Source organism: Pollicipes pollicipes, unplaced genomic scaffold, assembly GCF_011947565.3.
Source record: "Pollicipes pollicipes isolate AB1234 unplaced genomic scaffold, Ppol_2.1 Scaffold_5724;HRSCAF=6776_pilon_pilon_pilon, whole genome shotgun sequence".
Lineage (NCBI taxonomy): Eukaryota > Metazoa > Arthropoda > Thecostraca > Pollicipedomorpha > Pollicipedidae > Pollicipes > Pollicipes pollicipes.
Window position 1 is genome coordinate 6,226,831 of NW_023596746.1, and position 23,972 is coordinate 6,250,802.

The 23,972-nt window shown below is 49.6% G+C and overlaps 1 protein-coding gene and 1 non-coding gene across 4 annotated transcripts in view; one reads left to right on the top strand and one right to left on the bottom strand.

Annotated features, from left to right (window-relative positions):
• The window catches only part of LOC119102626 (ras-related protein Rab-32), a 58,408-nt gene that overhangs the window by 17,346 nt on the left and 17,090 nt on the right, over positions 1-23,972 (top strand). The window contains exon 1 of one of the 3 annotated variants that reach the window (XM_037226074.1): positions 3,037-3,141. The exons of 1 other annotated variant lie outside the window; for it this stretch is intronic. In XM_037226074.1, the coding sequence (XP_037081969.1) occupies positions 3,037-3,141 (105 nt within the window). Of the gene's footprint in view, positions 1-3,036; positions 3,142-23,345; positions 23,513-23,972 lie in introns of those variants that run through there. One more of the 3 variants, XM_037226076.1, reaches the window with a different exon arrangement.
• Positions 8,584-8,655, bottom strand: TRNAE-UUC (transfer RNA glutamic acid (anticodon UUC)). The gene has a single exon. It is a non-coding gene; the product is annotated as a tRNA-Glu (tRNA).

Consider the following 23,972-nt stretch of genomic DNA (forward strand, 5'->3'; position numbering starts at 1 on the left):
GAGGGGAAAGTAGGTCAAATCACGGAAAGCTTGTTTGTAGTGTATTTTTGCGGGTCAGATTTGTCTATTTTCCCTGTTCAGCGCCACAAACTTGTGTTGCGAAACTACATCACTGTGGTGAAAGCTTCATGACTGTTACACACGACGGACTCACCGCACCAGCGCCTCACCTCCCAGCCCACAGCACCGCTCCAAAGTGGAAAGCGTCTGGGTCAAGAGGCAGGGGGATCAAAATCGCTGTGAGGTGATCTGCAGGCTACGCAAACCACGTGGCGGCACAACAATATGCGAGGATTTTGACCCACATCGAGAACAAATTAAAAACTGGGTCGGTTTCTCGCACTGCACATTGCACAAAAATAGGATGCCGAATGAAATACTTTGATATTTATAGAGCAGTAACTTCGTATCTAATAACTTCTTTGATTCTAGCACATAAATCTAAAAGCAGTATTTTGGAGAACAAATCCATGAAATATGGATGCATTGTTAAAAATTTTAAAACACCAGAACGTATATCATCGAAACAATAGCAACAACAGAGCATCGAGCGAGCTAATTACATGCTCCTTCTCGCCCGGGCAAAGGGAAGGGCCTGATAAGTGTTCAATCTAGCCAATCGAAACGGTCCCAAACATGAAAAATTTAAATCCATATTTACCTAAGGACGTCAATCCTTTTGCAGAATTCACTAGAGAAACAAACTACAGATAGACGTTTTAAGCCCGCGCTCCCTATCTTAGGAGCACACTGATGGACTGGGGATGCAGTTTGCGGTGTTAGACGCTGCAGACAGCGCTAGGCATCAGACACCGGACGCGCGAGGACGACCGTTGTGGAATAATCGTTCCAAAAGTCTTTCCAAATCAATTCGCATCCTTCAAAGGCTAGATTGGGAAGCATATTTCACCTGTAAAACTTTGAGGTTTACTTCTGAACAATATAACAGCTACAGCAACACGAAAAAATAGAGATTTTACATGTACTTTTCCAACCCTGTCCCCAGCTTCCAGCACCATCTCGCGGTGTTAGAAATACTAATTCGTTCCTGCGGTCAATATGAATATCGTATAGTGACTCGACACAACTCACGCTGCAAGCGTTAGCGAGTACAGACCAGTTCTAAGCTTTGAGTTTCGTCTGACTGGGATGATATATTGTAATGCTGTCTGTCTATCCGTTGTAATCTGTTCGAATTTTTGCAATCTTGTCGCTAATTGGCCCGCACAAGTGTCCGATTTTGTCACCGATCACGTCCGGCAAATCAGAAGCGCTTTTTACCGCTGGGTACACGGTTCCAGCCGGCGTTTCAGTCAGAAGCTCATGACGTTGACGTGGAAAATCTGGAGATTCAGCTGCACTAAAACGTTCGCTCTATTATGTGCTTCATCTTTATTTCACAAGGCTTGGCATGGTGCACGATTTACTCACTCTCCGCGTCATGAGCTAACCGCTTATAGCTGGTGAGATGAAAATAATACGCTCAAGTAACAGAACCTTCCGCATTTTCCCATCAAATTCACCACTTCCCGCTTTTGCTGTTAACCACTTTCTGCTTTTGCCGTCAAATAAATGCTCTCTCCTTTCGTGCCCAAAATGGCCTTGGTTTCGGTTCAAGGCCAACCAAACAGGCTTAGTTTTTTAGTACAAGAGTAGGGTTCTTTCAGTGCCGCTCAGAAAAATATGAAAATGTAAATATAGCAGCATATCATGCGTTATTATTGGTTGTAATTATTATATTGACATAAAATTTTCAAGAAACATCAAATATATGACTCTTTTGCAACGCACATGACGCACCCGATAAACACTGTGTCCCTGCTATGATCCGCTTGATCGATACGTGCATGAAGATGTAAGGGGAGTGTATCTTGAGAAAACAAAGCTCGGCACGAAAGTGCTGGCGATTTCCCGATAACTGAACTCTTCGTGACAATGGTTTAAGTAGGCGTTTTGGGCATTCCTTCCCCAAACCAGCCAGGTCTCCGGTTTCGATGCCCGGTGGTTATGATTACGAGTTCAACTGCCCCCGTCCTGGCTCGGCACGACCATAAACTGGCAATATCAGCCGCCAGTAATCACAGATAAGCATAGTTTACGTGAGGGATCCCAGTATGTGTGCCTGCAGTTGTCACATGATCTTTTTGAGGCTAGAGACCGCCGTGCTAACCAAAGGTTTTCAGTTTCGGCTCCTTTAATATGTCAACAGTGTCATTTACGAGACGAGCCGAACCGGCATCAACAAACTTCAAGATCAAAAGGGACGTCGACTATTTGGTTCAATCCGCGGCACTTGTTACAACTAATGGTTTGAGTCACGTATGGCCAGTCTGGTTTAAACGTATGCATTGATAGACTGCAACGTCTCCTGAACCGACAACATTCGTGCGGACGTCATGAGCTAGTTTAAACGCTTTATTGCGCCCAAAACGTGTTTTGGGTAAATTCTTTGGCCATGCGTCTGCCTTCGATAAGAACAATGTTAAAAACAAAAATATGCACTTTTTGTTCGCCCGACAACTTTAACCAAACGTAATGTAAGATGCAAGGTTTGGACCCAAAATCTGCTTCAAACTAAGCTAGTCAACTACAGTTCATCCACGGCGCATTTTCATAATTGATTGAGCTGTAGTGGAGTGTTTCCATCGCAACCTCTCATCAAAGGGGCGATAATCGAATCGGACCGGACAGGATCGGAGGAGCGCGGTCAGTTCCGGCCGTCGGTCGGGGTTCCGGTGTCACAAACAGCTTGTCCCGCGAGCGACGGCGGTGTCGGGCCGGGGCCCGGTTACAGGGCGGCGGACGCGCCGCGGCGTCACCCGACCCGCTCCCACCGTGCGGCTTCGCGGCCGCGGCGGTCTGCGGTGCCGACACCCGATGCTGCCGCCGCTCCGCTCGCCCGCCCCGCCCGGACCGCCCGCCGGGCGGCCCAGGCCCCGGCCCCGTCCCCCGCCCGGCCGGCCGCCCGCCGCCACGGCCGCCGGGCCGCCAGAGCCGCACCGGTCACGTGAGCGATCAGAGACGCCGCCGACAGGCATGCATCCGGGTCACATGGGTGTGGCACGTCGTGCTGGCACGGTCGGCGCGCGAGCCGAGGCGGCACGGGACAGCGTTCAGGACAGCACTGCCCCCGACGGCAAGGTAGGGCGTCCTGTGGTGCCGAGACGCAGACGTAGCCCGTGCCTGGTACTGAACGTGCTTACGAACTACGCGTTTTGTGATGGAAGTACGCCCAACATCGGCTAGTATGAATCGTTACTTATGTCAGGTCACTCGTCATCCGCTCCCGCAATCGTTCAGCAATCCGAGTAGCAGAGTTCGGTTGGCTCGGTTTCATGTCCAACCTGAGCTATCTGTCGGCTCCTCAGTGATCCATCCATGAACCGACGAACTTTCTGTAGACAAACTTTGCGGGTCGCGGTTATGCAGGCGCCGTAGTTCTGAACTGCCAATGCACGGCAAGCCCGCGGAACGGGACCCGACCCGGCCACCTCTCCGGGCACGCTCGGTGACCTCAGCAGGCCGGTCGGTCGTAGTCTGAGGAGAGTCGCGACGTTGCTCCACCGCTGGAGGCGGCGGTGCAGACCAGCCGGCCGAGCTCCGCCGGATTCGCCCGAATCATGCGACGCATCGCAGGCCTGAGTGTGGGTTTGCGTGCGCGTCTGGGAAGGTGTGCACGCGCGTGTGTGATGTCGAGCTTCGGGATCGTCAGGCTTCGGCGCAGATGTGATATGCTCCCAGGGGAATCCGTCATCCGCTACGGCGTAGCCCGGTGTGGCCGGCTGCACCGCATTCACCAACGCCTTCCAAAATTATCCACAGGGCTCGTGTCCACAAGGTAAACAACTATCTATTTTTATATGTGTGCTTTTGGAACCCTTTCTTGTTCTATACACAGCGTTTTTTGTTTTTTGTTTTTGTTTGCTAAGACCCAAAGCACATCTCCCACATTCAAAAGGCTGCGGAAAGTTACGAATGAAAGTGAAATCATTCCGGAAGGGATTGCGTCTATTGTTTGTACTTTTTGGTTCAGGGTGCCACGCTTCATTAAGTTGAATAGCTGTTGAAAAGCATAGAAGCACTTCAATTTGGTAAGAAATTCTGACACCTAAATGAATCACATTATTTATGGTAATTACCCCGTCCGCTCCCATACACTGAGCCAAGTTCTGCCGTTACTCCAGTCCCCCTGCGAGACCGCTACCTAGACCATTCCTCCACTAGTCTGATGACCTTGGCTTTACGCGGTAAAAAGCCATTGAGCAGATTGTCGGTGCGTCCCTCCTCGGTGCGTTCCCTATCTGGTTTTTGTGCGCGTGGTGCCTGGGCGCGGGCCGTCGAGGTGCCCCACAAATCAACTCCCACATTTGCTGAATGTCAGTATCGCCCTCGTTCGGTCAGTCCAGGGACGGAGAACGGAGAGAATCGGTCCATCCCCTTTCGCTGTGTGAGTGGAGAACTTAGAGACGCGATGGCCAAGGGCCAGGTCATTGTGGGATACAATAGCACTTATTTACCAACTCCGAGTATTGAGTTACATTACATTACACACTTCAGCGTCGAAATATGTTAGATATAATTTGCAGATAATTCTTCCTGTTTTGAGTTGGGGCATATCTATGTTTCATTACTCGTTTACTTATGTTATTTGTTGGTTTTTCGCACTAGTTATTTGTATTTATTTATCGTATCCGAATTGTGTATTTGTATAGTGTACTTTCATATCCATGTTGTCTAACTGTGATCAGGATATTGCCGCTCGGGACGTTGGCCATGCCACCGAGGCAAGAAAAACAAACAACGCGACCAAGCGCGGATGGAGCACCTAATCCGGTGACAACTGATGTGCATGCACAGGGGCCATAATTTCATCAAAGTAGAGGCTTAAGATGGAAGACGTCTGTCCTGTCACCGTTTTGTCATGAATCGTCACTCCACCAGCCTCTCCCCTTTGGATCCATCACTGCGCCGCTGTTCGTCCCTCTACGGACGGTGGGAAACGAGCAGAACTGATGTGGGCGGGCCGGAGAGGTGGCATGTACTTCGCAGGTGGGGTCCGAAAAAATATGTACGTATTGGCATCACAGTACGTAGGTGAAACTATGGTAATAAAAAGCTGAAACTCCCGCCTGATCGAGAAAAACGACAGAAAACTTTTGCTTTAAAAACATATTAGCTGTGCTTAATATTGAGGGCCATTTATGCGCCACTGGCCCACATATTATGTGATCATTTACATTCATAGGGTGATTTCCAATCATGCAAAGCATTCGAGGTCAATAGGCGTGCCAAGAGGCAGCGCGCAGTTTTCTCCTCCAGAAAGCAGCCTGCGGTTTTCAAATGAAAAGAAGGCTAAAGATTCGTTCATTTGCAAGGTCATGCTTTTCCGCCATAACTGATAACAATGCGGTGAAGTTTTTGCGCGCCAATAACACATACGTCGAATCCAGGCTGGGCGACAATGGCTTACTCGGGCCCGCCTCGACAGGGGTGAAAAATTTCCGATTCACCCGACACGATCGGTAAAAAATGGAAACTTTTGTGAGCTTTTTGGTGACGCAATTGCGAAAATTGACACAAATTTCAGCAGACCATCTGAGATGGACGAGATTCAAAGCTAAGCGCCTGCCTGTACTAAATGACGCTTGCAGCGTTACAGTATACTATACAGTATACTATACCACTATCACAGTATACTATACTAAATAACTAGGCTTATGATTCGTCGTAAGAATTGGAGCTGACCTCAGCACATCGCGACGGACGTCATCAGTCTGCTACGTGGCGTTTTAAATCGTCGTGCCAAATGAGACAGATGTCTTCGAATGCTCGCCACGCGCCTGCGAATCGGGTTGTTGACAAAATACAGTACAAGGATGTAGGCTGTGGCTGGTGTGTTGATGTGAGAAGCTCGCTGGTCTCAAGGGTGTAGCTAATCGTCAGTTTTTAAGGTGCTGTTTGGCTCTTCGGAGGCTCTACCATGGAGGGCGTCCCTGGTAGAGGCGGTAGACTGCACTGCCGATCTCATTGTTTGTGGATACTTAAACCGTAGTTTCAGAACTCAACGACAGACCTCGAAGTGACGCGCGTCAAGTACTCATCGAGCTTCCTGCTACTAAGAGGAACAACAGCTTTTGATTAGAGGATGGGCCGACGATCGACAGCGTAGGCTTCGCACACAGCCCGCCGCACCGCAGATTCAGCGAACTGACTGGCTGACAAGCGTGAGGCATACCGCTTCTAAATGCCATCACGTTGGATATAGGGCTGAATTAGGGTGTTAAGTATTCAAAATGTCTTGTGCATTTGCTGATATCAATATCGTATGGGTGTCGTACTAGATTCCCTTGATTGAGACCGTGTTGGGAAGCACGAGGCATACGCCGCTGACACCTGAGGCCCCTAGTTTACTTGGGAGATGAGCAATGGCGTCGTATCTGAGCTTGGGACGGATTGACCGTCTGACTACAATTGAGAGACCAGTTGTTATCAGCACAAGAACTCTCAACGCATAACGCCAAGTAACCAGGAGCTTATACTCCTGCTTATACCAAGCCTGGCGATGTTTGTGCGGAAGACCTACTGTGTGTGATGTCCGTGGGAGGCAAATGACGAAAGTGATCACGTATATCTCATTCGCCCATTGCGGTGTAGGTGTGAAAATGGCGACGAACTTTTTGTTTTGTTCGTTCTCAGGCACCGTCATCTGCTTTTAAGACAGTGGTATTAGCCTAATTCCTCGGAAAAACCAGGAGAATGGAGATATAGTTAGGTTGATATTTCGGCAACATGCCTTTATCGAAACAATAGTAGAAGTTTCTGCTGCTTCTGCGCATAGCAATAGCCACTTCTGCCATTGCTGTGTGTGTATTTCTGATAAAGGCACGTTGCCAAAATATCAACCTAACTATATTTCCATTCTCCTTGTTTTTCCCAGGAATAAGGCTGATACTACTGTCTTATGTATGTGAATAATGTTCCACGCTAATGCACTGAAAATCTGACGTAATTTTGAACCGAATAGTAGTCATCTGCTTTTAGTTGAACGGATCTGCCGTGCAAAGGCAAAAAGGCCTAAAAATATCTGAAGGTCATTCAGGGAATAGGCGAGTGACGGCACAACCATCAGGGCGTCGCCGTCATAGGCCCTGACTTTCTCATCCAGCACTTGTCAATGAGGTCTGAGACACTCCTGTCGCGCAGCAGTCGCTAAAGTATTTTTCTACACACCATTTACCTGATGGCGCACGAAGTTAACTGTTCAGGAAAAGTGTTTGTAGGTTTTGGCGAATTCAACATGCCTGAAAGTTAACAAATTAGTTTGGACTTATTTGGAACGCAATTTGTTCCCAAATTTTTGACCGAACATCACTAGGTACAATTCATTTCAGGTGCAACAATTGATGTAAAGAGCTTTATTTCCAAAAAAAATTGCTCTTCCGTCTTTCTCCCTTTTGAGCGACAGAAATGGCAGCCCCTCGAAGTACGTGATCATGAGGCCGTCGCTACCTTCTTTGTTACCTTATGTGGAACGGGCCACTAAATATTTTGCAAGGAAGATTCCTGACCTGTCGATTCTACTATGATCGATAATCTTACATGATTATTATTTTTTATGTGGAATATCTTGATGATTGTGGTGTGCGGCGGGAGGCGCTGGCTGGTCTGCTGTTCATATAACTGGACGACATTGAAAGGTGTTCTCTTCTGGCGAATAGATATGTTGAAACTAATACTACAATAGCCTAAATCAATTTAATTTCTTCCTGGTTTTGTCTCAGATTCATTTTGTCTTAGTCAGTCCACTTTAAACGGTGCTGTGCATTCCCCTTCCGATATCATGACCTCAGTACCGTGAAGTCCTCAATTTGTGAGAGCTTCTGTCGACGACAAGCTGCAGCTTTTTCAATTCCCCTTTATAATCGGCTCAAGTGATTATTTCTCCTTGATTATCAGTCTTCTCCTTCTTCTTTATTGTGCCGTTTATGACTGTAACAAATGAATCAAGTGCAAAATAGTCGACTGACAGCGCACCCTTAAGACCATCGTTGCAACAAACCCAGATATACTCGTTCATCAATAAATAGTTCAGTTAGGCCTGTGACACCTCTTTAAGCACGGTAGTTGCTGGGGCATTTTCGCCACATATTGCCCACCCCAGCAAGAGAGCGTTGTAGAGAGCAAGTATTTATGCATCTTTATTTTGATAACAAATAAATGGATTGTGCTTACGAAGTAACAGTTGGCAACACCGGATGGTTATCGATGGCAAGGTTGTTTGAGGTCACCACCAGTGTCTGACATTTGGGGTTTCTTGGTTTGTTTCGGCCGAGGACATTTTATTCTCCAAAAATATGCTCTAGAAAAAAGTTGACCGAATTTTTTTAGTGAGTATTGCGTGATGAGAATGACTGTTTTCGCAACCATGAACAGCACCGCGTGACAAACCACCAACGCTGAGAGAGGGTCACTGCAGACCGGGGGGGGGGGGGGGGGTTACGAGGGAAGCTTACTGTCACTCGTACATGACAGCAACTCGCTCCGTAGCCTTAGCTTAGCTAGGGCATGCGAGACCTAAAACTCCTCCCATGCCGGGAATCGAACCCGGGCCTTCTGGGTGAAAGCCAGATATCCTAGCCATTAGACCACATGGGACCTGCTACCGAGCTTACCGTCGTTACTATCGCGGGCCCTGGCACTTTGAGTGCTGTTAATATAATCGAGATTTGCTCTATAACGTCGTTTAACCAGTATCTCCTCATACCTTGAAGGTCGATAGCTCAGCACGAGAACTGTGAACTCACGATGCCGAAAAGCGAGGAGCTGAAATCCTTTCATGCTTATGTCAAGTGCATCCCTGGGGTTCGTTGGCTAACTGCTCTCTTGTTTTGTCGCCCTGCACATTCGTCGGTGGTGAGATCTTATCTTATCTTATCTTATCTTGAACAGTCGCACTGGAACTTTTTTGGAGGGATTTTGTCAACATAAGTTAGGTTTGCTTCACCACGTTGTTTAAACCGTACCTCCGGGTATATTTGGGTCGATAACTCAGCAGAAAAACTCTAAACTCATGATGTTGAAAAACCAGGAGCTGAAGGCCTTTCTTGCTGACATCAGGCAACAATCCTGTCAGTGTGTCCTCTGCCCTCCATGCGTTTGTCCCTATATCTTAACATCGCTGGGCGTCACTCAGATGACGCGTAGAACGCGCAATATGGACACGTGAAAGCAACTTGCATGTTCTTGTAAATGCATTCCGTTTTTTTCCACGCCCTGAACTGCATCAAAGGTAAAACTGAAAACAAACACGAACCGAACACGCAAATTTAAGCTACGAACGACGAACGATACATGGGCAAGAAGTTGTACTTATGCATAGCATCTGGGTACTTTGCGTTGTTTCCACAACTCGATAGGCAGACTCTCGTCCACGCAAGAGTGACGTCATCGCAGCAGCAAGAACAGAGATATGTACATGTCCAGGGCGGGACCAGTGTGTTCTTTGGACGTCACTGTGCTGGCACCGTCGCCGGTGGTTTGATGTCGCCCCAGATGCGTGCTCCCGGCCGGCCAGGTGGTACCCGCCTGCTGACGGGGCGTGTTGCTGTCCGCCTGTGTGTTTTTGTTCGGCCACCGCAACAACGCCGCTCACTCATGTCGTCTCACCCGCGGCTTGGACTTAGGACCAGTCCTGCCGCTGCCCACCGGCCAGCCGTTTCCGTCCGCCCATATCTCTTTCTCGAAGCACTCGAACGAGATGATCTTCAATGCAGGCATGCGCTCGGAGCTCTGCCACGGAGCAGCTGAGAGGTGACGATGGCGTCTGCAGCGCCCCCTTCAGGATTAAATGTTAAGTACGAAATTGTAAGGAGTTAGTCCCCTCCGTCGCTCCCCTGGCAAATCCGTATAAGCAGTACTGTGACAGGTAGCGCACCTGCTGGGCGGGCGACCAGTGAATTTGAATTGATCCTATAAGCCGCGGCAGCTCGCCAGCCTACCGCCAGCTGGGATTGTGGGATTGGGATTGGAGGTGGGTGCAGCCACATTTCATACCAACTTTTCTTTTTTTCCTTGAATGACGGACCAGCCGATCCACTGGCTGAGTAGTCACTCACTCAATGCAGTCTGTTTTGTTGTGTACGGTTCTTGTTTAATGTGAACGGCACCGGAGGTCATGAGTTCAATCCTACCGTCGCTGGCTATGTCGTTTTGCGCGTGGTTGGCTATGACGTGTTGTTTAACCTCATCCTCAAATATGTATGCTAGGATTTTTATATAATCTCCTACTGCAGTTTCTTGTGAGCTTTCCTGATCGAGAATTGATTGAAATGGAACGAAGAGTACCGTAAACGACGGTATTTCGTTACATAATAAAAGCCTCGAACCTAAATCGATGACAAGATCAGATGATACTGGGAATGATTGTGTTACAGTTGTGTTTCTGGTATGAGAGCTTTATATCCACACTGTTTATTTTATTTATTTTTTTGCAGGCGCTGTACTGCAAACCTGGTCTTACTTTTGTATTCTCTCATACTGTTAGCAATGGACGTTCGCCGTCGCAGCCTTGTGGTAGCTTACGGTGTGTACCATTACCCGCCACGTGTCATTACGTACTTCTTACCAATACGCAATGCACCACATTACGCAACACTTACCTAACGCAACGCGTCACATTGCACAACACGTGACATTACGTAATATACATCATTACGCGATGGATACCATTATGCAACATGTACCATCACGCAATGTATACCATTACGTAATACGTACCACTCGCGGTATGTGTCATGGCGTAATGTGTCGCATTACGCGATGCGTGTCATCACGCAATACGCACCATTACGCAATGCGTACCAGTACCAAATACGTATCAATATAAAATGCGTACCAATATCAAATACGTGTTATTAGGTAATAGTATCACGTAATGCACACCAATACCAAATGCGTACCATTACGCAATAGTACCATTACGTGATATATACCAATACCAAATGCGTATAATTACGCAGCACGTACCACGGCGTAATGCGTACAATCATGCAAGCATGCCATTACGCAACTTTTCTTCCGATAAATGTCTTTAACGAGTATTAAGTGGATTTGTATTGAGCAATCAGTTCATGTGGCAAAAATGCTTTACAGTTAGACGAGGACGGACAAAAGTAAAATGTTCCAGAACACTTCAATGTGTTTTGAGAGATATCCCGAACGCGTTTACATCTACATCGGAAATTTGGAAACGCGCTTAGCATTTAACGTAGGTATTCAAGCATTGTCTCCGGGTTTGTGACTTCGAAGGATTTTAACCGTAGCCACATCAGATGTCTTACGGCTGACAACAGCCCCCAGCAAATATGCCTATGAACCTGCCCACTTGGCCGCAATATGCTCCATTCAACATTTAAATTTTCACTTCAAATAGCTTATTAACTGAATATGCATTTGAAAGACCAAATAGCGTATTTTTGTCATGGCGTTGTTTATTCCATGCGTTGAAGAGAGTAGGAAGCATGAAATGGGATGAAGTGATATAATGTACTTATTCCGCCCACTTCCTCAGAACTTGATATACTCCTTTCCAAAACTGTCTGCCAAATCGATGATAGGGCCACTGGCACCTGTTCGGTTGCGTGACTGTTCGCAGTGCGGTCGTACCCTCTACACCGAAAGCAGGTAACTCAATGCCGGTCTATCGCAGCGCGCGCGACCAATGAGGACGCTTGGCGGCGACAGCCGCACCCGTCGCTAGGTGGCTGCCACACGCCGAGCACACTGGACCGCGGCGGTGCGGGGCCGGTGGGGGCGGCGCGGAACCCGAGCGGGCCGAGAAGCCGTAGCATGGCAGGGGCCGCTGGCCGGCGCTGGTGGCTCCGGAGCCGATCGGCCGGACCACCATCGCCGCCGCCGCCGCCGCCCAGTCAGCTATTGGTCGAGACGGGCCGTAGTTGCAGCGATCCGGAGCTGGCCGGCGGCGAGCCGAGCTCCGGCGGGCCGCGGCCGGCGGCGGCCGGCGCGCGCGCCCGCAACCGCACCTACTCGCTGACACGACTGCACTACAGCGTGTACGTGTCGCCGGGGTCGGACGAGGCGGCGGCGGGGCCGGCCACGCTGCCGCGCGTCCGGCCGCCCATCACCATCATCGGCGAGGAGACTCAGGTCATCGACGACGAGCCCGTCCGCGACGGCGAGCGCAGGCGAAAGAAGAAGCCGTCGCGACGCTTCCTCAGTCTCGAAAGTCTGCGCAAGGGCATGCACAGGGGCCGGGAGCGACTGCAAGACATGGACGACACGCTGCGCCGAAAGGCCCGCAAGACGCTGCTCCGCATGAAGGCGGACAGGCCCGGGCCGGCGACAGACGGCGGCGCCGCGTCCGCTCCGGATCAGCCTGCAGAGCCCGTGACCGTCCAGAGGAAGCCGCGCCGCCGCGGACCACGGAGCCCGCGCGCCCCGCCGCCGGAGCCACCGGAGCCGCCGCGGGAGCTACCAGAGGAGCCGCCGGAGTCGGTTGAATCGCGCGGCTCGCTGCCCACGGACGGCTCGCTCACCGGCAGTGAACCGCGCGCCAGTCCCGTGCCGCCAGACCTCTCCCTCCATCACGAGCTGGCTCAGGCCGAGAGCGCCGGCCGCGCGGAGGCATCCAGCGCCGCGGCGCGGCGCGGCGCCGAAGCTCGCGGCCGCGTCGCGGCAGGCTCCGCCGCCGACGCAGACGCGAACATGGCGAGCGGCAGCGACGAGGGCGAGTCGCTGCCGGCGGGCGTGAACGGCGAGGGGGCGCGACGCCCGGACGGCGAGGCGCCAGCGCCCGCCGACGCCGACGACCGGCAGGTGGAGCGCGCCGAGAAGGCCATCGAGGAGGCGGAGCGCTCCCGTCACCGGCTGCTCACCGAGCATGGCGACAACGAGGTGAGTGAGCGGCGCCGGTGGCGAGCAGCGCCGGCCGGTCGCTAAGCCCTCCTCAGAACGGCGCCGTCCGACGGCTGGTCTCGTGTGAATGGGGAGCGCCGCGCGGGCGTGATAAGGCCTCCTCTGGGGGCGGCACGCTGTCTGGCGGCAGCGCTGTATCACGGTGACTGGCGTCCGCGGTCCAGACGGGACAGCTGGCGCGCGGGCTGTCTGGCCCCGTCAGCTCGCCATGGGGCGGCAGCGATATCTTTTATATCTTTACGCGTTCAGTTTTAAATTGCAAGCATAACAACGGCCGCGCTCTAGCTTCGCATTTCGTTATGACATATTCTATTTAAGATATACTTAACGTGATATTAAACAAGCAATAACATGCAGACTATTTCATATGCCGTTTTTAACCTCTAAGTGCGTCCCACATGTTCATTACGCTTGCCAGCGTTTTTATTCAAAGTGGATTGGTATCTCGTATGCTGACGATAATTGACCTCCACGTACCAGGATGTGCTGGTTAAGCGGCGTTGTTAACAAAGCATGAGTTGCATTGATAACACGCGACAAAAACACGGTTTCGAAGCTGTTCTCGAGGCCGTTACCTCCCGGAACATTAAAGGTCGACTAGTTCCACCATAGAAATTTTCCATTCATCATGCCGGAAAACCAGACGATAAATGACTTCCGTGCTCACAGCGAGGTTTTATGTGTTTTGCAAGGCACTTATCTGCGGCCAGAGTTGTCCAGATCTTGATCTCAAATTGCCTACGCCATGACGTCATCAACGTGGCACTGTCGAACATAAATCACGTTTCAGTTAGTCCAGTCTTGACCTCGAGTTTGTCATTGGTCTGATACTTAGTGCTTGCGGCTGATATACAGGGGTTTGTCAGGTGTTTGGTTTGGCTGGATTATAGCTCTTTCGGTCAGCACTGACCATTGCGGAGCTAGGTGCAAAGGAGAGAAGTAAAGGAGGGGAGGGGGGAGGGGGCTATATTGCGGCCATCGTGGGTTATCGTTACTTCCAGTAACCAACTTTTGACCACTGGCTGACACCCGCAGCATCCCGTCAGTGCGGCAGTTTGGGATGAAGTGGTGAATGAGGAAAAGAAGGAGGGTGACATCCTGCGTGTGTTGCGAAAGATTCTGCTTCTTTGCGTGACACGTCACTGCTACCAAAACTCTGGTCAGGTACACTTTGCTCGTTTGCTTTGCTTGTTAACACAAATCAGCTGGCTTGTTGCACCAACACGTGTTTTGATGCATTGTCGTGTTTGGTGCTGAACGTTTCCACGAAACGAAAGGGAGCTGCGAATTGCTGCCTTCAGAAATACTTATTGATGTGTAATGCCAAGCCTCCACGAGTGAACAGTAGGAAAAACCTTATTCCTGTGAGAAAAACCAGGGGAAAAGAGATATAGTTTTCAAGGTAGCAGTGTCGAATTCACTCCTGATATTGTTTCGATAAAGGCATCTTGCCGAAATGTCAGCGCATCTATATCTCCATTCCCCTTGTTTTTCCCCGAGGGATAAGGCTAGGCTATCTTCTCTCTAATCTATGTAAATAATGCTCCTTGAAAACGCACCTCACAGCTTCCGTGGCCATAAATAACCCTTGAATTACCATACGTCAGGTTCTGAAAAACAACCCACAAAGTGGACAAAAAGGTGCATAATGGCGCCTTGCAATCCCGCGCGGTTTACTGCACACTATGATAACACAGAACACGTTTCCGTGTGTGATGCGATGCGCATCAGTCTTGGACGAGAAGCCGTGGTTTGACAACATGCAAAACCCAAACTAAAATCCAGTACGATGTTCCCGAACAGGTGTGTAAATGGACCGGTAACATTTGCAACAAGCGCAAGCATATAGTTTGCATTTGAGTTTATTCAAAAGTGTTCAGATACTTGATACTTTAAGCGAAAATGTCAAATTGTGGTCTCGACTAGCAGAATTTGTTATTAACATTATAGCCTTGGCGACCAAGTGTTCCGTAAATGGTACCGTTGGGCCATCAGTTCTTGGTTAAGAGTGTCTCAGATTGTTTTTGAAGGCGTCTTAAGTCTGCATAACATATCGCATCACCTCCTGATACACAAACGTGGGTGGATATGACCAATGTGATGCTAGCTTAGGCAAAAAAGATGCAGCCTACAAGCTGCGCTCAGGCCGCATCCGCAAGACGAACGCATCTGGACAAGTATCGGATAGCACGACAGCCAGACAAGCTGTGTTGAATGATCATTGCTAAGCCGCAACAATTATACGCTCGTGACATCTGAGAAGTGCAAAATCGGACAACATGGGTTATTTTCCAATATCCGCAAGGCGAACGCATGTCGACAAGTATCGCATGGCACAACAGCCAGACGAGCTGCGTTGGATGATCATTCCTAAACCGCAACAATTATACGCTCGTGACGTCTGAGAAATGCAAAATCGGACAACTTGAGTATTTTCCAATAATTTCGTGCCTGACACGTTGATATTGCCTGACCTGCAAATGATTTGGTCATTTGGCTGTGGGTTATAAGACGTCATCTGGTAACATTATGACGAAATGAATACGGAATAAAAATACCTATCATGCATCAAATGCATAATAGTGGACGCTGGGACTCTCAGCGCGGCCGATGTTTACTTGGAAAGGGGCGTCGGTTCATGGATTGATGCGAAAGAATGGGTTCTCAAATTTGGTAATTGTATGTGTGAATGCAGTTTTGTGCTGAAGACGACGGAAGTTTTGACCCTATTCTGAGAATGGTTACAAATTCTCGGCGAAACCCTTAAGCCTGTATGCACTGACCCTCTCACTGTCTCACAATTGATTTGACATGTATGGGTGATAGGTATATGGATGCAGATTATAAGCTATTTGATCAACCGAGTGTACCGTTCGCACCCTGCCTTTTCAAGATGGCTGAACCCCTACCTGCAACCACCATTCGACCTGTCTCTATGGCAATAAGGACACTCACCTGACGTGGGACAGTACGCGCTCTTTCGTTTGGTGTTAGGTGTAAAACTGGAAAGATTGAGACCACTGGAACGGGTGTAGGTGTACATGTAAACCGTATGGCATGCAACCTGGCCATCTATGCTATGTCCGCCTAAAGGCAGGATTTTTATCAAACAGTACAGATTTGGAAAAGGGTTTAGAAGAACGAAACTGTGTACAGATGTTTCAAACAAGCAGTTGTCAAAACAAGATCTAAGCGAACTTATAAAACGTCGACAAGACGGTGACATAGCCATAAAGTCTGGGAATGGACTGCTAAAAACAGTCGCAAGGACAGAAGGTAACATCAGCATCATCATATCATCGTCATGTCCTTCATAGCGGACATCTTGGCAACCTAAGGTCGCACAACTAGTTGGAAGCAAAAACGTGATCATTTTATCAGATGGTGAGCAATCACTATCGCATTGACAGCTTAATGCACGTGCCTCGTTCTCCCACATTTTCCGCATTTTTATTCAGTCTGACATCCGAAAACAGAGACTGAGTTGTTTTCCAATGTGCTGCGTCCCTTACCTCACCTGCTCAGACGCACTCGACGTCTGTGCATGCACAGCGCCATTGTTGCAGCCTTCTGTTGGCTCCCTGCCAACAAATAGCTGCTGCGTCCCGCCGCTGCAGCCGAAGCCCAAGGCCAACGGCTATTTGTGGGACGTACATCATGGGATATCCGGGGGTAAAGACGTAACCGGAGGCTACGAGACCTGTCGGCGCTCGGTTGGCGAACCATGTCTGCCATGTCTGCCCACTCCCGGCCTGCACGCCCCCCCCCCCCCCCCGGCGACATTCAGACGTGCTGGAGCGACAGAGCCCCTTCGATACGCTGCTCGCTGCGCAGGATTACACCTGGCGATGACGGAATGCAGTGTTACGTAAGGTCGCTGCCGACAGGGTTATATAACCAGCACGGCGTCTGGACCGGCCGCCCCACGTGGGCTGGTTGCAGATTGCGGTCGTTGCGATGGCGGTATGCACTGGATGGCTTGTTTCCGGTTAGGATAGCGAGCGTGCTCGCGTTTGGGCCCGGTTTGTCTTGATGCGGACGTGGACGCAGGAACTTTGAGACTCTTCCCAGGTGAATTGATTCATTTTGCGGATGAATTGGGTTCAGGTGCGGACGCATCCATTTGGAAAATATGGACCAAGACCCGGATTCAACTCACGTTCAGGATATTAGGACTCAGAGTCAAAGATACAGAAACCGGTGGTTCGGCCAAGGCTGAGTCCCATTCAGGTTTCGACCACGATAAAGTAAGAGTAGATTGAAGTGACGAAACGCATGACCTGACATCGAAAGTCTGACATGGAGCATATGGAGTCACTCTTGCGCCATTGTGTGTGTGGGCCAGGTTCGTTTCGTGTTTCTCGTATGGTTCCGGTTGAGGTGGGTTGGGGTGAACTAATTAGAGCAGGCAAAGCAAGATTTGGCATCTGCAGGTAAAACTTCATGAAGGCTTGTGTCTCATGCCTGTAGCCAATAACTAGTGCTACGACTGACTTGTGAAAGCGTTAAATGAGGTGATGGGAGGTTAGGCGGAACCAATTATAAGTTGACTCTGTTAAAGTATCTACCAGTGACGATCTATATCCCTTACCATGAAACGATGAGGCGAACCAACTTGGACGTCCTTGTTTCGCGTTATCCCAAAACGGACTGATGCATCTGGAGTTCCGGATTCAGGACCGCGACGTGATGACTCAGCTTATGATTTAGGTACCCAGAAGTATTACTAAACTTAAGGGCCCAAGATGTCGCGCGGCTCATGGAGACTGCAACGCCGGTCTCTCACGCTGTTGTTGCTATGACTCGCGAGCGCTTATGTTCAAAACCATATTACATAGTTTTTATCGGTAATCAATTTTGACTGAATCTTGAACATTTTACGACGAACATGGATTATCCATGTTAATACAAGCTTAGGACCCCATTTCATCCACACTCTACGTTCAGAGATTCTTCAATATCCCTGAAGAAAACAGAAAACACAGAACTGGAACCTGTGTGACAACTATTGGACCACCTTTGGCCATCAGGGATGTTGTTGCGTCAATGAGGGTGTCTGTGCTGATCCGGGGCCAACTGCGCGCGTCAGAAGGCCTCCCGTGTCAGTGAGGGGAACAATGTGATTTGATATATCCTTCCAATGGCCTCCGGACCGATCAGGAGATCCCGCCCCGTGCCGCTAGAATGACGGCCAGAAGACACTTTGCGATTGGGCGGAGTGGCCCTTCAGCTGTTGACCGGAACCAGTAATGTGCGCTTGGTGTCCTACTCATTCCCTTGCCCGGAAAGAAATTAAGGGCTTCATTATTGTTGAGTACAGTGAAGGTTTCATTATTGTTGAACAGGGTAGGTCGAAATGAATTTAAAAAACGAACAAGGTCACCCCATGTCTGCCTACAAGCGTTTCATTTTTCAGAATGAATTAGTGAAAAAATGCATCCGAAGGGTTGAACATGCCCACCCGCAACCTCGAGAGCAGGGAATTGGCCGCGGCTCCGTATTAGCTACTGAGCCGACGCTGCGCGGCTTACGGAGAGTGCAACGCGTGGCGTCGAGGTTTTTTAAACAAGATTTGCGAATACGCACGCTCAAAATTATGTCACATAACTTTTATTACTAACCGATTCAAGTGGTAGGAGGTAATTATTTCAGAACCGTTATCATTTTCGTCCACCGGTGGACCATGACGAAAACTTGACCACTGAGACCGCTCCGCTTACTATGGAGACTGCAACGTCCGGTGGCGAGGTTTTTGTTGCCAAGATTTGCGAGCGCGCATATTAAAAACCACGTTGTATATATCGTACCACTAATCGATTCTGACTGAATGCTTGGCATTCCCAGACAAACAAGGGCTGGCGATATTAACGCATCTTGTTAACCACTCGATCTACAATCAAAATTTTCACCCTCAAATTGTTATCAAGCATGTCGATCTACAATCTACCTTCGCGATGTCTTCAATGTCTGTAGGACGCAGATAAAACATTATGAAAAAGCTTCTAAATTTTATCAGTCTAGAAAAAGTCTACCAAGCCATTGCAAGTTAAGGACACCGGTGATTTATTCCACGCAATCGTTGAACGCGTGATTTCTGCAGGTTGTTGACATTAACACGCGCTCGGATGGGGGGTCAAATTGACTGGCCCCGCGAAGGTTTTTCCAGAATGGTTTCCGAACGACGCGGCGCAGCCGCGCCATATTTTGCATAGCTGTAGACAATCGAATTGTGGAGCGTTTGGCATTAACAATATAGATGTACTTTTCAAGGTCGCTGACCCATGGTAGGTCAAATTCGGGCCATGGTTTCAACGAGGTCAGCTTCTAGGGAATCATTCAATCTGGTGCAACAATGGGGTGTTAGACAAATGCATACATCTCTGAGATGCTTTCTTAGGCAAAACAAATATTGAAAGCGCAAATCGAGTTGACCTAAGGTCAGGTAAAGGATCAGACCAAGGTTAAAACCAACCTATTTTGTTACTCTGGGGTTTGCTGTATGTGATAGCTTCTGGCGCTCATTTCGAATTTATTGATGGCAGGAACCGCATTATGCATTTTCTATGGACTTTCTTAGAGGTCAGAATAGGTCATTGATCTAAAATGACCTAGGTCGACACTTTGTTTTTTAGAAACACACTACTTAGCGTAATCTTTCTCGCTTATTCAAATGCAAAATCCACAGCAGTCTTCTATGGTTTTGGCCACCATGGCATTCAAAAGGTTAAACGAGGTTACTGACCTTAACTGAACATGTGACCTTTTGCTTAAAGCAGTTATGTAGGTTCTGGGGGCACTTAAGAAACCAGCCTGGAATTTTACCTTGTTTGACCTTATTTGACCCGAAAGTCATGACTTAGGATCCCCAGACTTAGACCTAACTGAGCTCAGGTACAGATCAACACACCCCGTGAATTTTGTGTCTCCAGCTCTCTTAGCTCCCGAGATCTCAGTAGGGTCAAATCGACCCCCCCAACCCCCCCCCCCCCCCACACCCGACCGAAGGGTATCTAGCCGGCCACCCGCGCATGTGTTAAAAATGAAAATATAATCGATTTCACAGTAGCTTCTGGTGTCTGTTTTTGTTACAACGTAGAAATAGCAATGAAACGAAGAAAACTGCATCCCTTTTTAACGATTAAACTATATCCGGGGCTATTTTTGTGGGGGGAAGGGGGGGGGGGCACCTCAAATGGGGGTTTTGTCAACCCTGTGTCCCTCTTAGCAAGGCTCTGGCTACCCCCTGCCTACACACAAAAGCAGATCAAGTCATCTACGTTGAACGACAGGCAATTAAATGTCCGTTGGGCCAATTCATACGTAAAGTAGACAGCTTCCTGGTGGCATTTTCTGGGGTGGTGTGGTGCAAGGGAAGTTAATTCGGAAAAAGGTACTGTTGCAGGTGTCCAGCACATATTTTACATCCCAATTATTAGCAATGTTGATCCAGAAATGCGCAACAAAGCAGCCATACCATCAGTTCGCGGTCATTCGGAGACAGCCGGGCCAGGACAGTGGCCACCGACGGCGGACGGGAGCAGGGCTCAGATAAGGATCATATGACTGAAGGGTTTTCATTCTGAAGCTTGGTTTTCAAAGGCGAATCTCCAGTTCTATGGCTTTTGTCACATGGTTCTTGGCAGTTTCAAGCTTCCAAACTTGTTTTCGCCTAAAATGCCGCGATAAGTCTTATCTCAAGAAAAGCAGCCAGCGAAATGAAGGCGCATGCAACATCTGTTGTGCTGTGAGCCATCGATTCAGTTTCAAAATTCTCACCAGCCTATGCTCAGGCCATATTTCGGCATCTACCCTGTGGAGACAGACGGCTCCTCAATGACCCAAAATGCCTGCCCGCCCGTGGAATTTCGGTTTCCCAGGAAAGACGTCGTTGAAATGGACGAATAACCTTGGGAAGCTGGATAACCTTATGTCCCGAATGACATAAATGAGTCGGATAGGGAAGAGTGTACACCAGTGAGAAACAGCTCTAGATGCATATCTAGAATAGCAGTCATTAAAATTTGAATAAAGAGCGATTATCTCCATCTCTTGCCCCCCCCCCCCACCCCCCCTCTAACCCCCGGTCATCGGGCATGCTTTCCAGAAAAAAGTTCCTGAAGTGCGCACTGGGCTTGGTCCCCACTTTCTGAAACGTTCCTACGCCTGTGGGACTTAGGATACTGGACTTAAAGACCCAGGACTTAAGAACCCATTACTTGGGAACCCATAAGCCATGGACCCATGATTCAACGACGCAGGACCTAAGAACTCAGGACTTAAGGACCCAGACACAGGCGAGGACTCAGACTCAGTCTCCAAGGATTCAAACTCAAACACCGATTCATGCGCCATCAGGATATTCTGATTCGAACTCCGACTCACGTAATGATATAATGTGACAGGGGTGACTCGGCACTAGGGTAAGGTTCCCTCCAGACAACAGAACTTGGACTCGGGCCCGGCCTCGGGTTCATGCCTGGTGGCAGAATCGACTGAAGACAGCAGGAGTGCTTCGGCCCTCCGCCAAGTCATCAATCCACGTGCCACAGAATCGACTGAAGACAGCAGGAGTGCTTCGGCCCTCCGCCAAGTCATCAATCCACGTGCCAGGCTTTTGCACACATGAGCGTGTAGCGTGAATGATGGTGCGGCATCTTTGGAAAGGTCTTTGTCTTAAAGGTTACGGTGTGAATTCACGCTTAAATCCATGTCTTCCTGTGTGTATTGTGTTAGTGAAGTCGGGGCCTCAGAAACATTTTGGCGAATATGAATATTTTGTGTTTTGACCACGTAAAATCGACACAGCCGAAACGGACGCCAGTAACATTGAACACTTGGTTACGTCCATGGACGTAATAGCCCACTCTGCTTCCCTTCCGCCCGATCCCTGGATTTCTTTCATTATATATAAGCTCTTTAGATGCGATTTTTATTTCAACGAGTGTCCCCTCTCATTTCTGTTTTAATGAAAGTCCAGCTACATATAAGTACACCGCGATTTGTACAGATTCTATACGGCGTGTTAGTTGGGATTTTTATTTGTGAGTGCACCTTCTCATATCGTGTTCAGGTATATATCAGTAAAGGAAGAAAGCTTTAGAAACAAATGAGTTATTTTTGAATGGCTTGACACTTTGATGCCGAAGGGGTTAATTCCTCTTTCGAGTAAGCTTTTTTCGTATTTGTGTACGATAATTTCGTAGAATGCACATCATTCTAATCTATCTAATATGGCTTTATGAAAATGAGTTCACGGAGTTTTGAAAGCTCCGAATTGACGTCTGCAAATTGAGCTCGTTAATATCATCGGTTGGGGAAGCGGCAACGGTTCTGGAAGGTCGCACAATACATACACACACTCCAGCAGCCGCGTTCGGATACTGAACATGGTAACTGTCACGAGATGCATCATTTCGCGGTTGGCTTTCGTCATTTGTTGGCTACTTTGATGATTGCGTGGAAATATGACATCGGCGAATCCATCTGTTTACAAGGGTAAGTCGATTTTTAGCGCCTGTCTCCCCGGTGGCATGGCGTCTCCCGTCTTCTCATCCCGTGGTCTCGGATTACAAACAGACCGATAAGATGGACGGCGGTGGAGTAGGGAGGGGGAGGAGGGATGGGACAGAGGCGGTGCCGGCGAACTGGCGCCGAAACGGCCGGACCCATCTGGCACAGGAATGAATCCTCATTTGGACGGAATCGTCTGTCAGTTGTTCGCTGTCCGTCAATCGCCTGGACTTGCCGGCATCGCAAGGGTGCCAGTCTTACAGGCCCCTGCCATGTCGCATGTCATGTCACAGTTAGATCACCATGAGGACTCACTCTCACACTCACTCTCACACTCGGCCTCACTCGCACAGCGTAAAACGGAGTGCGTGATGGTAAAGAGGTCGGGCCATGGGTCCATCACGCGATTTCAGAGTCACGTGGCACCAAGTACCGAGATCGCACGGTTCGACGAGCTTTTGCGCAGTTGATTTTTTCGTTACTAGCAAGTCACGATAACTTCCGCTGGACAGTGAGCTGCGGTCTACGTCAGCTGTCCGAGCACGTGGTTGCGGTATCGCCTCTGAGTCACTTCCTGACCACGCTCTGGGGCTCTCGCTGCCGAGGCGGCTGACGCCCTCCCGCGCCACTGCCGCGCACTAATAAGCAAACGACCGCTGAGAACATGCGCGGGGCAGTAGCAGCGGGCGACGTGAGCAAACATCCCGGGCGGCCGCGCGCGTTCCGAGGGACTCTGTCCGCGGTGCGCCCGGCCGCGCGTAGCGCCGATAGCGGACCGGCGAGATAGGGTGGCTTTTGACCGGGGCGGCGGCGACGGCGACCACTCCCCGACCGGCGGCGGCCCGGCTGAGTGGTGCTATTGGCTGCGCGCGCGGCTGCCTGGTGCGCCGTCGGCTCGGCAGAGGTCAGGCCGGCCTGCCCCGCGGGCCTGCTGGCCGCTCCGGCCGGACTCTGGTGCCTGACCCGCCGCCCCAGTCGCAGCCGCCCCCGTGCCGGTCGGGTGTGCTGAGTTTTAACAGAGCGGCTGCTGGTGCTTCTCCTGGGCTTCGCCATGTCACATTACAGCTTCGTAAGCACGACTCTGGAAGGCGTTTCCTTTGGAGTGACCTGTAACTTTTTGGCCGTGTTATTCACAGCATCGGCAATCTGCCCTGTCATCATGTCGTTTTGAGCAGTCTCAGCGCTTTTATGCTCCAGCTTTGCCCTTGTGGTTTTCTGTGTTTACATCGGATCACTTGCGCGCTTCTGGCTTTCCGGCGGCGCCATTTGGTGGCCGGACGCGCCCATCTGTTTTCATGTTTGCCCGGCGACATCTTGACATATTGTGTGTATTTCTTCGCTTCTTTTGACGTGTGTAATTTGATATGGTATATTACACTCTTACATTACTTCATCAGACTTGTGCTCATCGCGTAACTGATTCCACGTTAGCCAGACTTTGTAACCAATTCTTCGCAGACCAATCAGCAAAGAGTGCGAAGGGTCAGGCTCTGTCACCAAAGTTGAATGTTTCATATGTTTCTAGGGTA